General features: G+C 52.8%; 4 protein-coding genes across 4 annotated transcripts; 1 reads left to right on the top strand and 3 right to left on the bottom strand.

Moving 5' to 3' along the window:
* Positions 1 to 2,181: 2,181 nt before the first annotated feature.
* On the bottom strand, positions 2,182 to 2,640 carry M431DRAFT_262220 (hypothetical protein). Its single transcript, XM_024913878.1, has 2 exons — positions 2,243 to 2,640; positions 2,182 to 2,185 (listed from the first exon to the last, which is right to left on the bottom strand). Exon 1 carries the CDS (start codon positions 2,524 to 2,526, stop codon positions 2,275 to 2,277), a length of 252 nt encoding a protein of 83 aa, XP_024769847.1. The 5' UTR covers positions 2,527 to 2,640; the 3' UTR covers positions 2,182 to 2,185; positions 2,243 to 2,274.
* Positions 2,641 to 4,298: 1,658 nt separating this feature from the next.
* Positions 4,299 to 5,328, bottom strand: M431DRAFT_499618 (hypothetical protein; the record flags this gene model as incomplete). The annotated part of the gene is made up of 4 exons (XM_024917817.1): positions 4,299 to 4,485; positions 4,590 to 4,682; positions 4,864 to 4,922; positions 5,164 to 5,328. 4 exons carry the CDS (start codon positions 5,326 to 5,328, stop codon positions 4,299 to 4,301), a joined length of 504 nt encoding a protein of 167 aa, XP_024769846.1.
* A 5,729-nt stretch (positions 5,329 to 11,057) lies between these two features.
* On the top strand, positions 11,058 to 11,638 carry M431DRAFT_9445 (hypothetical protein; the record flags this gene model as incomplete). The annotated part of the gene is made up of 2 exons (XM_024924587.1): positions 11,058 to 11,185; positions 11,275 to 11,638. The coding sequence occupies 2 exons, from the start codon at positions 11,058 to 11,060 to the stop codon at positions 11,636 to 11,638; spliced, it is 492 nt and encodes a 163-aa protein (XP_024769845.1).
* A 647-nt stretch (positions 11,639 to 12,285) lies between these two features.
* M431DRAFT_124992 (hypothetical protein) lies at positions 12,286 to 15,679 on the bottom strand. Its single transcript, XM_024912229.1, has 6 exons — positions 15,332 to 15,679; positions 15,231 to 15,258; positions 15,113 to 15,168; positions 14,809 to 15,058; positions 13,258 to 14,749; positions 12,286 to 13,190 (listed from the first exon to the last, which is right to left on the bottom strand). Exons 1-6 carry the CDS (start codon positions 15,373 to 15,375, stop codon positions 12,601 to 12,603), a joined length of 2,460 nt encoding a protein of 819 aa, XP_024769844.1. The 5' UTR covers positions 15,376 to 15,679; the 3' UTR covers positions 12,286 to 12,600.
* Between the last annotated feature and the right edge of the window lie 621 nt (positions 15,680 to 16,300).

Here is a 16,300-nt window from a genome sequence, read left to right as displayed (position 1 = left end):
CCATGACCACTGTAGCGCTGTAGCGTCTGCTGCAGAGGGCCGCATGCAGTTGGGCCTAGCGCTGTGCGTCTCCGGCACAGGGTGGTCTGGTGGGCTAGCCGCCGCACCGCACACCAGCTGACATGAGGGTGTGGTCAGAAGGCCCAGCAAATGCAGTGGCGAAAAAAAGCCACCCGCAACACAGCAGGGCATGGCCACAGCACACAACAGGGATTGAGGGGCAATGGATCAATACTATCCATATCGAATTGATGAATTGACGCTGCTACTCTACTATACGGCCTCTCGCAGCTATGCTATGGGCCTCTCCTCCGCAGGGCCTCTCCGCACTTATTGAGTGTTTTGGAATAGTCGGTTGCGGCCAGCTTGGCGCTATCTCGACCTATCGCCCAAGGCACGGCACTAAGGCATCGCAACACCAAGCTACCAGCTGCTTATCGAAAGTTACGGCCCCTCGACGGTGCTAATTGAATTGATATTAATAGCTGGAGCCCTGCGCATGTAGCCTTGGCTCCCCCGTCCAAGCTAAGCAATGGGACAGTTTGACGTGCTCTCGTCAGACTCAGCAACGCGTCCGTCCCTCAAGCTGCCACATAAGACAATGGAAGACACAAAGACGCGCACCCTCCCGAGTCCCGCGGCAGTGCGAGGAGGAGGGTGACGGCTCTGCTGGCAAACGGGACGGCAGCTTGATTCACGAATTGATTAACTGACGAGTCTAGTTCGTTCGATTATCCATCAGCCAGAGGCAACCAGAGGCAGCCCTGCCCGACCAACGCCAACCGTGCTGCCCACCCCTGGAAGAAGAAGCTGCCATGGCCCGCCAACCGCCTTGTTTGCTTCGTTCCTTTGGCTCGTTTCTCCGCCCCGAAACCCAAGGAATCGGAGCCGGGGTTATTGCTAGATGGTGTGAGGTGAGGGGAAGCTCGGAGCTGCCTGCATCTAGAGCTGTGGGCATGGGGCTGGAGCTGCCATTGCTCAAGCTCGTCAGTCTGTGGCATATGCACCTCACTCCCCAACTGCTGCTGCGTACTACTCATACGCCAGAATATTAAAGTTATTTGGGGTATGCTGCTCATGCTCATACTCATGCTCATACAGACAAGGTACTCTAGGTACCCAAGCTAAAAAGACGTAGGGCGAGGTGGATGTGTTTTGTCCTTGTCTCGTTCGAGATCCCGTTGTGGGTGGCCAACAAACACAACAAGGACCACTCGGAGCTGCAGCTCGCTTGCCGTCAGTCAAACGGGATAGGCTTCAAGTGATGCCAGCGCAAAGTTGCAGCATTTGCTATCCATGTGGTGTTACCCTCTCGCTTCGTCCACGTAGGAGCAACCTGCTCCAGATGCCCATCAGACAAGTCGGCTGGCCGCCGTTGGGCAACATTTGGGTTTGGGTTTGAAGCGGTGACGAGGAGCTCTGGGAAAAGACACAAGAAACAGGGAAAAGTCCGCGCGGCCGCTTTGCCTATCTACCTATACTCGTCCTTATGCGTATGTGCCTTGAGCTTCTGCCGCCAGCCGAGCCGGTTTAATTGCGCATTCCTGCAGCCGCCGTTGCGGCGATTATCACTGCATGCTGTGACAATTAAGCGATGCCCTTGATTAGACATGGATGCCGCGCCAATTGGGCAAGCTGCTGCAAAGGCAAGGCACTTGTATCCTGGACACACACATCTAGCCGACGAGTGACGATTCTGCCTTTAATCAGGCGCTGCTACTGTACGCCTCTCAAATGGCCGACATGGCCTTGCCAACAACACCCCAAGAATAACTGGGAATAACTGGGGAAATCGGCAATATCAAAAACGGGCACGAGTGCTACTCCCAACGGCCGCATGCGCTGCATTCGTGGCATCTCTCTGCACTGTTCATCTTGCGCTCCGTCAAGCTGTGATCTGTACCGTAGCCTCCTGTAACAAGTCATGGTTAGGCAAGGCGACGCTCAGATGGGCCGTGTTTCAAGCGAATGCAGCACGCCCCCAGGCGCTTTGAATCGGGATCTAATCGGAACAAGCCCCGCGATCCGCATGCTTGTCATACGAGCCTCAGCAAGGGAGCGTGAAACGTGGCGGCGGCGGCGGCGGTTGGCAACGGATCGCAGGTTTCGATGCCCGTGCTTCCAGTGCCAAGCATCTATACGATGATGCCGCTGGTTGCACGTTATGAGCCATTCTCGTACGTCCCTATAACAAGTTGTAAGGCTCCGTACTCGTACGAGCAACGCCCGAGGCGCTGCATACCTGCCTGTATTCGTATATACTCGTACATGTAGTTAGATTAAGAGGATCAAAGAGGGTGTGGCGGCGGCAGCTGTCGTGGTGGTTTGCAAGGAGGTGGTGACAGCTAAGAGGCGCTCTGTTTGGCCGCCTTCAGTGCGCCTCGTTCCCTCAAATTCGGAGCTGCGGTCAGAGCTGTGTGTGTGTGACGCCGATTTCCAGCTTTTTACGAGGCACCAGTGAGGTAAGCTGCCTCCCGGAACCGCTAGGCAAATCAAATCGCAGAGTATTGCTAGTGCGTGCCTCATCAGTCAATTGTTACTCATTGATGTGAGCAGTAAGATATTACTGCCTGTATTCTCGATTGCCCAGCTTCCAGCATCTGGCGGCCATTGGCCAGGACATGAATCCTTTGTACGTGTCGGCCTTGCGCCCGCCGCATGTCTACCTCGCATGTATGTAGCTCCTCATACCTGTCCCAGTACGAGTTACATGCGGTTTTCCAATGCAGCACACACTTACATGGACTTACATGTGAATTGCGCCGCCCACCATGCGCGGCAGGCCTAGCTGCTGCTCGTCGATAGTATGTGCAGATGCATAGAGTCGTCGAGACCTTGGGACAGTTCATGTACCGGCCTGCAAAATCCATGCCATTGAATGCGAGTGTGCCGCGTGCGTGTGCATCTTGTACGCCTCGCTGCCTTAATGGACCCTTTATTGCCCAGTCTCCGGCCGAGAACCCCGAGCCCAACACTGTCGGGAAGTTGGAGGGGAACACGATATTGCCTCTTGTTGGAATGACTTCCTCTCGCAAGGGAAAAGCGAGGCGGGTATTTCAGTCCCAGCCGATTGGACAGACCCTGTTCCCAGGCCGCTGTCGATGCAGTGCCCCTAGCCCTTCGAGCTCGGCATTGGCAGAAACAAATGGACCCATGCTTGTGCATCAAGCTGTTGGTTCGATGGTACTTCGTAATCGGTAGTGTACAGGAAGAAAAAATATGTCAACACCACACAAAGATGCTTGATCTCAACATCTGCCGTAAGAGGGGGTGCAGAGAAGAGCAATCCACCTTTATGACCGAGGGTACTCCGCCAAAGAAGCATACACAGTCTCCCTACCACTTTCCTTCTCTTTCCGCCTGTCCGTATCTCTCGAATTCCAGCTGTACCATTGCTCGAACGGGTACTTGGACACCCAAGAGTCTGCATCTGCACGTGTGGGGTATCCAACAAGGGGTGGCAAGGGTGCAGGAGACGCTCTGCGGCCTGACATTCAAGATCCAGTAGCACCGCGCCGCTCGTATATGTGTACCGCCCAGCCGGAGGTGTGTGCTGGGACGTGCCGTCTTTGCTCCCACCCACAGGCGGCCATAGCTTGCAGACGCCGTAATACTCGTACTTGGACGGCCAGTAGCACTGCTCAGCACCGCTCCATACGGGTACGATTCCTCCATTCTTGATTGTGAGCGGTCCACGTACGAGCTCGAATGGGCTCCGGCCAAGACTCGAACAGGCTACTAGGCCCTACAGTAGTCGGCTCCTCCTACCTACTGCAGGTCCCCAGCTTCCGGGTCGCACGATTGAGAGAAGAGAGAACAGGCTAATGGCCTTCCTGTGACTAGCCCGAAGGAGCCATGATGCTTGTTTGGCTTAGTGTTTGTTATTAAAGTCAATCGGGGCATGCTTGTTGCTCGAGGACTTGTTGGAGATTGTTTGTGCCAACAGGCACGGAAGGGTAATGGTAGGGCTGCTGTGGAGCTTGGTCCATATCCGGGCCTCTGCTTCTCCTTTGTCTCCGTCCGCCTGGAAAGCAACAAAGAAGTGAGCTGTCGCTTTTGCCGACCAACGAATCATGCTAGCAGCCATGTTAGCACTGCTTGCTGCTCGGTGACGGTATGCGCGTACCCATCCAATTCCTCCCCGGGCGGGGACCGCGCCTGTTGGCCAAGGGTTGAAGGGTGAGCTGGCTCCAGCTCGAGCATCTAGAAGCATTCGTGACGAGAACAAGACGTCAGTCGGAAATGCGCGAGCTCCAGCCTGCGCTCAAAATGTAACAACCTAACTTATTCACCGCCTGCTACCTGCATTGCTGTGGTGGTGCCCCGTAATGCATACCAATGCAAGACCATATGCAATTCGCGGTGTGGCAGTCCAAAGCGCGAGCAGCAGCCGCCGTCTTATTGCTCAGCGTCGACGGAGGAGTCCAGAGTCCAAACTCACGCAGGAGAGCCCAACACGTATGTAAAACCAGTGACTGGTCCATGCTGCGCTTTGAAGACCAGTCGAATGAGCTGGCCACTCGAACATGGGAGCCACGAGCACTCGTACGTCACTGGCAGGCAGCTCGATGTTGAGAGAGAAGAGAGACCCCAGGGCGTCACACTGGTTGCATCGCCGAATTACCGCGGCAATCTGACATCGGTCCGTCAGTAGCTGGACGAGGATGTTCTCAATCATTTTCCTCCATAATAGATAATAGTCAAGGTATTTGATTGGGCTCAAGGCTTCTTAGAATAGCATCGTTCTTCGTGTAAGAAGGGAGCATATGGCACTTGTCCAATAAGAGCCAACCCGGCGCTAAAACCTTACTGGCCGTTCCAGGAGCTTCTTCTAGCGGCATGAAAGCTCCAACAACTGTAGACAAGACAAACACAATTACGGAGTAGCCTCGATGAAGATCGTCATCGCTCGGCAATACTACCTGGAGCAGCAGTGAAGCCATCGTTGCCCAAAAGGGGGAGGAGAACGGGCTCGGCAGCTAGCACAAACCTAGCGAGAAAGGGAGAGGGAAATGGAAGATAATTGGGATGCAATAGCGGTCGGCGAACGGCGCGTGTCTCGGAGGCCTTGCCAACTCATAGATGGATGCACTCCGGCCGGTGTTAATCGACCTGGCCATTCGGCACTCCCGGTTTCTCCCACAACACAGACAAAAAGCTCACAGGGATGCGGGATTCCATGTTTCCACAAAGTGCTCGAGAATAGGCGATGCCGAAAATGTCCATGGCCTGGAGCTGTGTAACGCGAGCGACGCCCTTCTGATACAAGTCGGACGGAGTAGTACATATATGGGCGTCGAGATGAATCCTGGCCATATGCAAGGCCATGGTTGAGAGAAAAATTTTCTCTCCCAACGCGCAAGGTATAGAAACTAACAGCCTCCAGGTTCCCTAAACTTGCCGTCTACCTACCTCGAGGAGCGCACCTGCAGCTTACCTACTGTACTCTTGAGGACTTGAGCCTCTCGTCGGCCTCGCCATAGACCTGAATGCAACTCCCATCTATCGTTTATCTCCGTTGATGGTTTATTTCAAATGAAGAACTTGCTGCTACAAAACGTGCTTGAAATGCTCCCTGCCTACCTACATACATAGTACTTGACAGATTCCTTCACCGGCCCAGCCCTCGGCATGGTTGACAGCCGTCAGCCATACGAGTACGAAGACGCATCCAATGTCACCTTGTTTTCCGTTGACCAGATAGCTACTCCTAGAAGAGCATTAACTACGCCGGTGCCCGCATTGCGCTCCGAGTACCTGTCACGTACTCCATACCGATCTCCTCTTACCAGGCAAGGGCCGAGGATGGATACGCCTGCCACCTTTATAATCGCACCAAGGACGGAATACTACCGGCAAGTATGGGGAAGGGAGGGTGCATGTTTCTCTTGCCAAAATTAGCGCGCAAGGGCTGCGGTACGGGGGTTCCTTCCTGGTAGCATCCGTCCTAGGAAGCGACCTTGAGGTATCCGCAACCACGAGGGCTTCCTGCCGGTCTCGTCAAGGGACTTGGCGCTCTGTGCCGTATCTGCTACTCTGACATGTACCTCTGGCTGTACTGTACGAGTACTCTGGACTACCTTAACTTCCTGGGCAAAAGATTCCCGGAGCTCTAACTCGGATGCAGCCTCAGGCTAAACTAAACTTCATTACCTCGACACCTCATCCATCCTTTGGGCTCTTGAGAAGCTCTTCCACAAGCTCCCGCGTTCGTCCCACCGCCGTATTCTATGAGCTGTCGGGTCCAGACTTGCTTGGTTCGTGCTAATGGCCAATAGACACCTACGCAATTCGTCCAGCGCAGAGGCTGCTTTCCGCTCATCATGGAATCCTTGCTTCCTCTGCGAGAAGAGAAGCTCGACCGCCGCATAAGTGAGGGTGGGGAAAAGGCCATCTGGACAGCTTCATGTCCAATTGCCCGGTGGACTGCAGCCCCCTCAGCCATTTGTCTGTCTCACCTGTCGATTGCCATTCCATTGACCGGGTTGCGACATGTTTCACTCGCTGTCCCAGCTGCATGAAAAAGCATCCAATTCCATCCCCTGCAAACAACCCCGGTCAGCCGGTCAACCTAACCTTGCAGGAGCCATGGCCGCCTCTCCCCTCCCTGCCTCCATACGCTGAGCATCAAATGCCACCTGTTGTCGTCACCGCTGTTCAACGAAAACTTTGGGGACCGTCCAGCTCGCCAGGCACAAGCACATAGCATGGGCTGAGTTGCATATCATGCTATGGCCCTGTGTCATCATCGGGTTCCAGCTACTGCTCCGGAGCAGTGGAGCAGGTAATTGGCAAAATGATTATATTCACAACAATGCTATACTACTATCAGGGTCGTGTTCAGTGAGCTTCAGCCACAGCATCAACGTAGCCGGCGTTGTGTGTCTGGATTTCGGCCTGGGAAAAGCAGTGTTTCGCTGAACCTTGATACCGACGGTCACGCCATGACCTGTGAGGGATAGCGACCGAAGCAGAGAAACCCGGCTGGTGAGATGTCCTAGTGCCTGTCTTGACATGCGTCGGGCATAGCTGCAGCCGGTCAGCCCGGTTTTTCAAAGGCCTCGTCTTTGCTAAACGGCTCAGAGAGCGACCGCCTCTCCCCCAGCAATCTCGCAGAAGCTACTAAGCACAGCTGCACATCTCAAGATGATCATTCTAGACAGGCCTGTCTCTTACACACATTGCATCTACTCCATCGCTTCGTCATTGCTCATGGTGTGTATAAGCAACCACCTGGCCTACATCAAATCATCTCGGCCATATACGAGTATGCACTCTCTCCGTCTCTCAGAATCTTATTATCCAGCTCCCTTTCCTCCGAAAATACACACACAACAATGACAAGCCCACTATTGTTTGTACAACAAATCCCACTACTGAGTAGCTGCCTGCTCATGTTGCATATTGTGGGTCATGGGATTTAACCTTGCCAGGCATTTGAGCCTTGGAACCCGATCATGTTGGAAGTTGCAAAAGCGTACTGCTTGCCCCAGTCTCAATTTCTTTTTTTATCTTTGTTCAAGCCACTGAGACGGGGGCTTTCTTCTTCTCTCGGCTTCTACACTCGGATACATGGCATTATTATCCAAATGACAGTTCACAAATGCAGTCCAGCTCGCAAGCCACCATGTCTTCCAATTACGGGTGAGAGTCAGCGGGATCAGCCATCAAGGACAGAGCACGTCATACATCCCAAAACCATCTGCTACACCGAGTTATTCTCTCGACGGGATCTCTTTTCCTGCCTTTAAGTAGTTAATTGTCTTGGCATTGCTCCCCCGCAGCTTGGTGTGTAGTACCAGGCCTTCGGATCGTCGCCCCCTGGTCTTCCGATATGGTCAAGCTTTTTGTGATACAACGGCTGAACTCTCTCAACCCAAGACGAAGACTATATCGGTTTATACTCGTCGTTGAATTTGCAAAATCACATGGCTCAGTGGTTGATTTGGATACCGGCATGGTTATACTTCCCGCGTCCATCATGTGGTTAGGCGTGTTGGCACGAAATTTCATCGAGGCCCATTTGTGGAACATATTTCCTTTTTTTCAATCACACACACACATCTCCTCAACAAAGTTCAGGATGCTAGCAGTTGGGCACTCACCAACGTCGAATGCCATTTTTTGCTCCCTCTTTTGCATCCAAAAGTTATCTCGGGCTCCCTGAGTATTCCCATTCATACACTGACACCTCTCCACCCACAATTCGAAATGGTGTGGGAAAGCACAGTTCTCGCCCACACACGACATGATACCGGTATCAAACCAAGTCACGCGTATACGGTATATTTTTCAGCGGCTTTGGGGCGTACAAGTACATTAGCTCTGATTTGTCCATTTGCAACCCTCGCGATGGGAAGCAACTCTGATTGGCCGCTTTTGACGAATCAATGAGGCTATTCTCCTCCCTTCTCCCAAGGGAACAAGAGGGCTTTGCTTTTTGCAGGTCTAGAACGGGTATAGACATCGCGGCATTGATTCCCCGAGATCAGTCGAGTCCTGCAGAGAGATAACTTTTCTGCTGCAGCTAAGCTCGCCGGCGCGACGCAAGGCGCAACCCAGATTGTGACAAGCTGAGACAGTGAAAACCGGCCGTCTGTACTCCGTACTCTATACTCCGTAGGGGGGCATATTGGTATGTTTCCCGCCTAGGCAAGTAGCTATACAAATATGTCTCACTTTCTCTCCGGTCTGGCGGCACGGGTGCAAGGGAAAGACCGTTATTCATGTTCGTGCAACATTCTCCGCTCTCTGAATCGAATTGGTACTACTACTGGATAGGAAAACCCGCCATTGGCCAGCGATACGCAAACCTGGCTTTTCCGAACCAACCTCCGGCCATGGCGGGCCGGTACTTGTGCTTGCCTGCTATTGGGATTGGTAGTCTGACAAGGTACACAGCGAAAGGGCCAACCCCAACCCAGACTCTTACCGCCTCGCAACGAGCTAGAAGTGGCTGGTGTCTTTGCTACTAATTGCTTGCTACCATTGCACTGGTGATAAACTAACAATGAACAAGCAGTAAAATGACTTGAGAACCACAAGGTAATGGTGCTCTTGCGAAGGACCAGTACACGCCGAATCAAGTTTAAAGATACCGATCTCGTCTTGATTATCAAGCATCACAGTAAATGCCATGAGACAACGTCAATGTCGGTATCTGGTTCCATTGCTCTGCCATAATAGAGACATATGAGCCTCAAAGTTCGTAGAAGATGTTATCAAAGGTGTTAACCCATATAATTTTGTTGATAAACAACTACAGCCGACGGTGAAGGCCAATTTAGACATGGTAGCAGATACGAGAGAACTGTAGGCCCATCCTCCGACGAAGCAGCCTTTTCCATTCAAGGTATCTCTGGTCGTTGCGAGAGAGTCATCTTCGTAACGCTATAGCGTGTCCTTCTTCAACTAGCACTTCGGACTGGCTAGCGGTGATGCTTCTGAAGCCGGCCATAGGGAGTCCATCTTTAACCTCGTTTCTTTTAGACTAGCATATGAGTTGTGACAGGTGGCTCAATGAATCATTATGTCCAGCCTTTGCATAAGACGCCTAGAAGCAAACTATATGTTGCCTTTGAGATATATTAGAGGCAGAAGTCATCAAGCACGGCAGATGAAAGTTTCGATAACAAACGTCCAGACGGAATCTATGCCAAAGACCCCAAGATATGAAACCCCGGGAGGACACAGTGAAAGGAAGTAATACGATACTTCATTAAATGCGAAGATGCCAAAGGAGATTTGTCCTTTTCCAGTTCGTCTGAGCTGAACTGAAAGCTGCTCAATCTGGGCTTGTCATGAGCCCCATTAGACGAATCTAGATGCCCTTACAAGCATATAAGGACGTTTTCAAAGTCATGGATGACGCAATAGGCATGAGAGAAGTATCAAGAAAGTAAGTAAATTACCAGAGGAGAGGCACTGGTAGTATATATCTCCAAATCATTCAAGGCCTGAATAGATACGCCATCAATCCCGGGAGAACGAGAGTCATGTTACTAGCACCCTCACCGAGATATCACGGCACAGTGAACTGTCTCGTGGCTGGTTTAACGGTCACTTGGTCGTGACTAGAGATCCGTACAAAATACAAGCAACGTAAAGCACCGAATCCAGCCAGCCCTTGCGAGATATTTTTCTCCCACGTGTTCAAAGATAGATAGAAATATCCAAAGCCAACCCCATTTCAAAGAATCTACATACTGATTCGACTCCCCCCCGCCTCCAGCCAACCAGCTCCATCGACCCCATTGACTCGGACTCCACCTCAGCCTTGCGGCTTAACAGCTTATCTAACCCTCCCCGCCACACACCCAGCCACACGATGCCTCTCCAGTACTAAGCAAGAGAGCCTATCACGGACCCAGACGCCTTTGGGCACGCAACCAAAAGCTCCTCCCGCCGGCCGCATCTCCATCCCGTCAGCTTTGCACAGACGCAAACGCACATTGGCAGCCTCAGCCTCGTTTCCGACTTTCTGCTTTCCCAAGGCTCGATTTGCAACCCCCCGCCTTTCCCCCTCGTCCATTGGCCAATTTCTTTTCCTCGCTTTCGCTTTTCTGTTTGGCCTGAGGACGGTTTTGTATGCTGCCGTCTTGCTCCGTCTGGCGCGCTGGAGTGGTGTTGGGACTGTGAAGTGGAAAGCTGCGTCTGTTCCGCCATCGCCCTGGTGAACGAGGTAAGCCATTGCGGTGTCATCTTTGCCTATTGCCTTTTTCTTCCTTTTTGTTTCTTCTTCTTCATGCTACTGTTTTTATTGGCTCATTGATTGGTTTGCTAATGTCTCTTCTGATAACCACAGTTGCCCAAAGCGAGAAGAGAGAACAAACCCCGTTTCTTCTCCAAGTTTCAACACCATCCACCGGCAGCCTCCCGTATCTTGCCTCCATCTACAACTCCAAACAAAAGTCATCCACCTCGAGGATACTCCTTCGGAAGGCTCTACCGCCTCACTCCCTCCAACTAATACCTTTTCACATCACCTTTTGCTCTGCATTGCGCCACCTTAACTTCTTCCTTCTCGACTGAACCGCCACACACCAATCTCAGCCATCATGTCCCAGCGACCATCTACACCCGTCAAGGTGCCGCCCTCGGCAGCAAATTACACCCCCGCGACGCTAGACCCAGACTTGCGATCGCAAATCAACACAATCCTGCTGAAAGACGGCCACGTTACCAAGTCAGTGCCGTCACCACCCTTCTTCTTCTTCTTCTCCCTCCTCCTCGTCCCCCCCGAAAGCAGTTCGCTAACATGCCCCAACCGTGTAGAATCCAAGAAGCCCTCCTCCACGCCCTCAACTCCAACTCCTCCAACTGGCCCACCGCCATCCAGAACCACGCCCTGACCCTCCTCCGCTCCGGCGAAGTCACCACTTTCCCCGCCCTCCTCCGCCGCGTCCTCGACGACGTCCGCGAGGGCCAGCCATCCACATCATCATCATCATCATCCACATCCAGCGCAAACGGCAAGTCGTCCGCGACAACGAACGGCAACGGCGACACCAAGAAGACAAACGGCGCCTCCGAAAAGCTGCCCCTCGCCATCCCCACCTCCGTAATAGAAGAGGCCCTCCGCATCACGAGGGAAAGCCTCGACGCTGTCGTCGAGATCGAGGAGAAGGGCAGCGGCTAGCAGCCTTCTTTACCCCTTTCTCCTCCTTCTTGCATTTTCCCTCCTCCTCTTCCCCCTCCTCCTCCTCAACCTCCATCCTCGACAAAGAAGCGTGTCTCGCCATCATCGGCCGCAAAGACACCTCGCCAAGGCATATTTAAAACAGGGCGCGCACGTTCGGAATAGTTTTTTGTCACTTCACTTTTCTTTCCTTTTTTAACAAATGCTCTTTCTTGCTTTTCTTGCTTGATTATACTGTGATATAGATAAGGGGACGGGTTTGGGGGACATAGTTGCTTTTTCTTCTTCCTTCGCCTTCTTCTTTTTTTCGCACAAGTTGAAGGAGCATGGTACGTTATATACGAAATGAGCTATCAAGGCGCGTATGAGGAAATATGATACCGGCCATGCAACTATATAAGTTTGTTCAGAGCCATACTAGCTTTTACGAAATAATCCAGCTTCCCTGGTCAAACAATCCAGATGCTTCACACTCATCCGATTTGACTTAATACCTGAGAAGCTCCCATCTCTAGCAGGATACTACTTATATACATACAAATAGTTAGCAAACCTCGTAGATTCCCACACAAGATTCAATCACAGAGGCAGTGTCTTTTAATGTTTACCAAATCAATTGCATTCGTCTATCAAGCTAACGTAACCCTAATCTTGTGGTCCTAGATCCCAGTAGTCACCGATCCTCAACTGAATTTCGTGTCCTGGGAATGTCTTGATGGCTTAGTCTGTAACGCCACACCCTGAGCTAATCTCCCCTTCGCTCTTCTGCAACTCTAATCATTCTACCGCCCTCCCGGGTCGAAATAGTGTGCCACCCGATGCCGTGAATTAGACTCCTACCCGACCAACTTCGGGCTGATGGATGCAGATGTAGGAGGAAGCTATTTTTTTATATTTCTTTTTTCCTTTCAAATACAAGGGATCCAGGGTGCTGTTTCTTTATTGCCCATGGCCGCCATACTTTAGTCGTAGAGATCGTCATCGTTGCCGGCATCGCCAAAGGCGTTGCCAGCGTCGCCGCCAGCACCACCCTCAGCTCCGTCAGGGAACTTGAAGTAGGCACCAGGTCCAGCGTTCTTCATCTGCTGGGCAAAGGCCTCATATCTGCGGATCTCGACATCGCTGACGGATCGGCGAGCCATCTGCATGGCCTCCTCGAAGTGGGCCTTGGTCAGCTCAGGAACAGGGTCCTCAGCCTCCTCGTCAACATCCATATTGTCTCCAGCGGCCTCACGAGCCTTTGTACGCTCAATGTCTGCTGTGATGGCCTCCTTGATGGCAATCTTGACGGCGCGCTGGGTGATGAATCCCAGATCGGCACCAGAGAAGCCGTGAGACTTGGCAGCGATGTAGCCGAGGTCAACGTCGGCAGCGACAGGAGTCTTGCGCAGCTGAGCCTTAAGGATACCAAGACGGCCAGGCTCATCAGGAAGAGGCACATAGATGAGCGAGTCCAGACGACCAGGACGGCAGAGAGCAGGGTCGAGCTGCTCGGGTCTGTTGGTAGCACCGATGACGAAAACGTTCTTCTTGGAAGTCATACCGTCCATTTCTATGACATTGGTTAGCACGAATATTCACATATTATTTCTCTAGGGCGCCAGTGGCGGAATACTTACCAGTCAGAAGCTGGTTGACAACTCGGTCAGAGGCACCGCCAGCATCACCCACAGAGCCACCACGAGCCTTGGCAATGGAATCCAACTCATCGAGGAAGACGACGCAAGGAGCAGCCGCTCGGGCCTTGTCGAAGATGTCTCTGATGTTGCTCTCAGATTCACCGAACCACATGCTGAGCAGCTCAGGTCCCTTGACGGAGATGAAGTTGGCAGCACACTCGTTGGCGACAGCCTTGGCCAACATTGTCTTACCGGTACCAGGAGGTCCGTAGAAGAGGACACCTCGGGATGGGGAGAGACCAAACTTGAGGAACTTTTCGGGGTGGTCGACGGGGTACTGGACGCTCTCTCTGAGGTCCTGCTTGACTTCCTCCAGACCACCGATATCCTCCCAGCGGACGTTGGGGACTTCCACAACTGCGACCTCGCGGAGAGCAGAGGGGTTGGACACGCCCAGGGCGAATCGGAAGTTCTCCATGGTGACACCAAGGGAGTCCAAGACTTCGGCATCAATGGTGTCCTCGTCGAGGTCAATGAGATCCATCTTCTCACGAATCTGCTGCATAGCAGCCTCAGAGCAGAGGGCGGCAACATCAGAACCGACGTAACCGTGGGTCTCGGCAGCAATCTGCTCCAGGTCGACGTCATCGGCCAACTTCATGTTCTTGGTGTGGATCTGGAGAATCTCCAGACGGCCAGTTGGGTCGGGGATACCAATGTCCACCTCACGGTCGAAACGACCGAATCGTCGCAGAGCCGGGTCAATGGAGTTGGGTCGGTTGGTGGCGGCCATGACGACAACGTTGGAGCGAGCCTTCATGCCGTCCATGAGGGTAAGGAGCTGAGACACAACACGGCGCTCAACTTCACCGTTGGTCTTGTCTCGCTTGGGGGCGATGGAATCGATTTCATCGATGAAGATGATGGCGGGTGAGTTCTTCTCAGCCTCCTCAAAGGCCTTTCGCAGGTTCGACTCGGATTCACCAGCCATTTTGGACATGATCTCAGGACCATTGATGAGGAAGAAGAAAGCGCCAGTTTCGTTGGCAACGGCACGAGCCATGAGAGTCTTACCGGTACCAGGAGGACCGTAGAGCAAGACACCTCGAGGCGGCTTGATACCAATGGACTTGAAGAGCTGAGGATGGCGGAGAGGAAGCTCAACCATTTCTCGGATCTGGGCCATCTGCTTGCGGCATCCACCGATGTCGTCATAGCCAACCTCGTTCAGGTTGTTCTCCTCCTCGTCTCGCTGGATAGGCTCACCCTCACAGTGAATGACGGTATCCTGAGCCACGATACCATATTCCGGAGGATCCACCTCGACAACCTTGAACTCGACTTGCCTCATGCCACCACGGACGATGAACAGGTCACCCTGCTTGACTGGTCGGTAGGCTTCGCGGAAGTATGGGGCAAGGAAAACATCGAAAAGGGAGCCAGTGAGGCCCTCGACAGTGTCGGCAATGGGGAGCACAGCAATTCGCTTGGCCTAATTGTAACAGTCAGATGTGCTGTTTCGTGAAGGTGGTTGGTATCCAGGGTACTCACATATTTGATATCGGGGCAAGGGGAAATGGTAATCATATCGCCGTGCTTCACTCGGAGGTTGTGACGGACGACTCGGTTGATTCTAGCACTTCCCTCATCAAGCTCCTCGTCGGCAAGAACGATGAGCACTGTCTCCTTTCTCTTCTTGCCTCGTACGAGGACGGTGTCGCCGCGGAAGAGCTGGAGGGTGTCCATGGTAGCCTCGGACAGGGCAATGATGCTGTTGTCATCGTTGACGGCATCGGTAACCCTGGATCTGTGTCAGTATGTAATTTCGAGTGGTTCGTTCGAGATGAGCACCTACATCAGCTGGTTGGGCTTCTTCTTCTTCTTGAGGATGGCAGTGGCGGTGTCATCTTCCTGTGATAAAGTTAGTTTCCCCGCCCTGGATATCTAAGCAAAGCAAGGTGGGCTGAACAAACATGCTTGATCTCCGCGCCGGAGGGGTCGCTGTAAATGAGGTGGTTAGCTGGTTCTACCTTCTCGATAGCTGGGCCAGATCATCTCCAGAGGCTATACATACGTCAAGTTGACCTTCTTCTTGTGCTCTTCAGGCTGAGAAGCCATGGTGTCGGATGACGGCTGTGTTCACGACGATGTGGGGTGAGAACAGGACCAAGGCCGGGGCTCGAGGAAACGAAGAAAGAAAAGAATACGCAGATGCTACCTCCTCAAAGCTGGTCTGAGAAAGAAGGAGGAGAAGGAGAGTTGATTCTTGCACTTGTAATCGGGGAGAGAATGGTATGAAGGAGAGAAGGTTAAAGCTAGAGGTGTCCAGAGAGAGTTCCCATAGATCTGGCACACAAGGCCTAAACGTAGCCACGGGCACCCACACGCCCCCGGAGCAGAGGGGCACGGGCCAATGACAGCGCGCGCTGCCCTGAGCGGAGCGGAATATCGTTGATGCAGGGGGCCCTTGAGCTGCGGTACCGCTGGCGAGGCTGCGCTGTGGCCGCCAACAGTGGAATCTTCTGCCGACTTCCACTGAAAGAGCGCCAGGCAACTGGGGACGCGCAACAGGCTACCAGTGGTATGTACCGGCAGAGTCGCTAATCAGCGCCCACACGCACACAGCAACTCCCTGGCGACCTGCCCACAGCGTACGATGACGAGCTGCAGCCTGGGCAGAGCTGATCGAATAAGCAGCTGGTTGCACGTATTGCCACAGGACTGGAGGCATCTACCAGCTTCTACTATTTGCCCCCTGATAGCGTTGCGATAACCCAATTTGAACGTTTTGATACTGTCAATTAATCTTATTGCCTCGCTGCGACGAGCGTAGAGGAAAGTACACGACTACCTACAGGTACCAAGGTAACCCCGATGTCCGCTGGCGTTGACATGGGTCCTGGTATTGTGATGAAGTCATCCTTAAGTACTATCTATTGACTCGCATACATCTCGTTACTAAGCAGATGCCGAGGCCATCGTAACGTCTCACAGATTTGCACTCTGTACTGTTGTGAAGCGCCCTCGAGTGAATCTTCATTGA

Source organism: Trichoderma harzianum, assembly GCF_003025095.1.
Source record: "Trichoderma harzianum CBS 226.95 unplaced genomic scaffold M431scaffold_15, whole genome shotgun sequence".
Taxonomy (NCBI): Eukaryota; Fungi; Ascomycota; class Sordariomycetes; order Hypocreales; family Hypocreaceae; genus Trichoderma; species Trichoderma harzianum.
The sequence above is the reverse complement of the archived record's forward strand: the minus strand, read 5'-3'. Positions and strand labels throughout refer to the sequence as shown.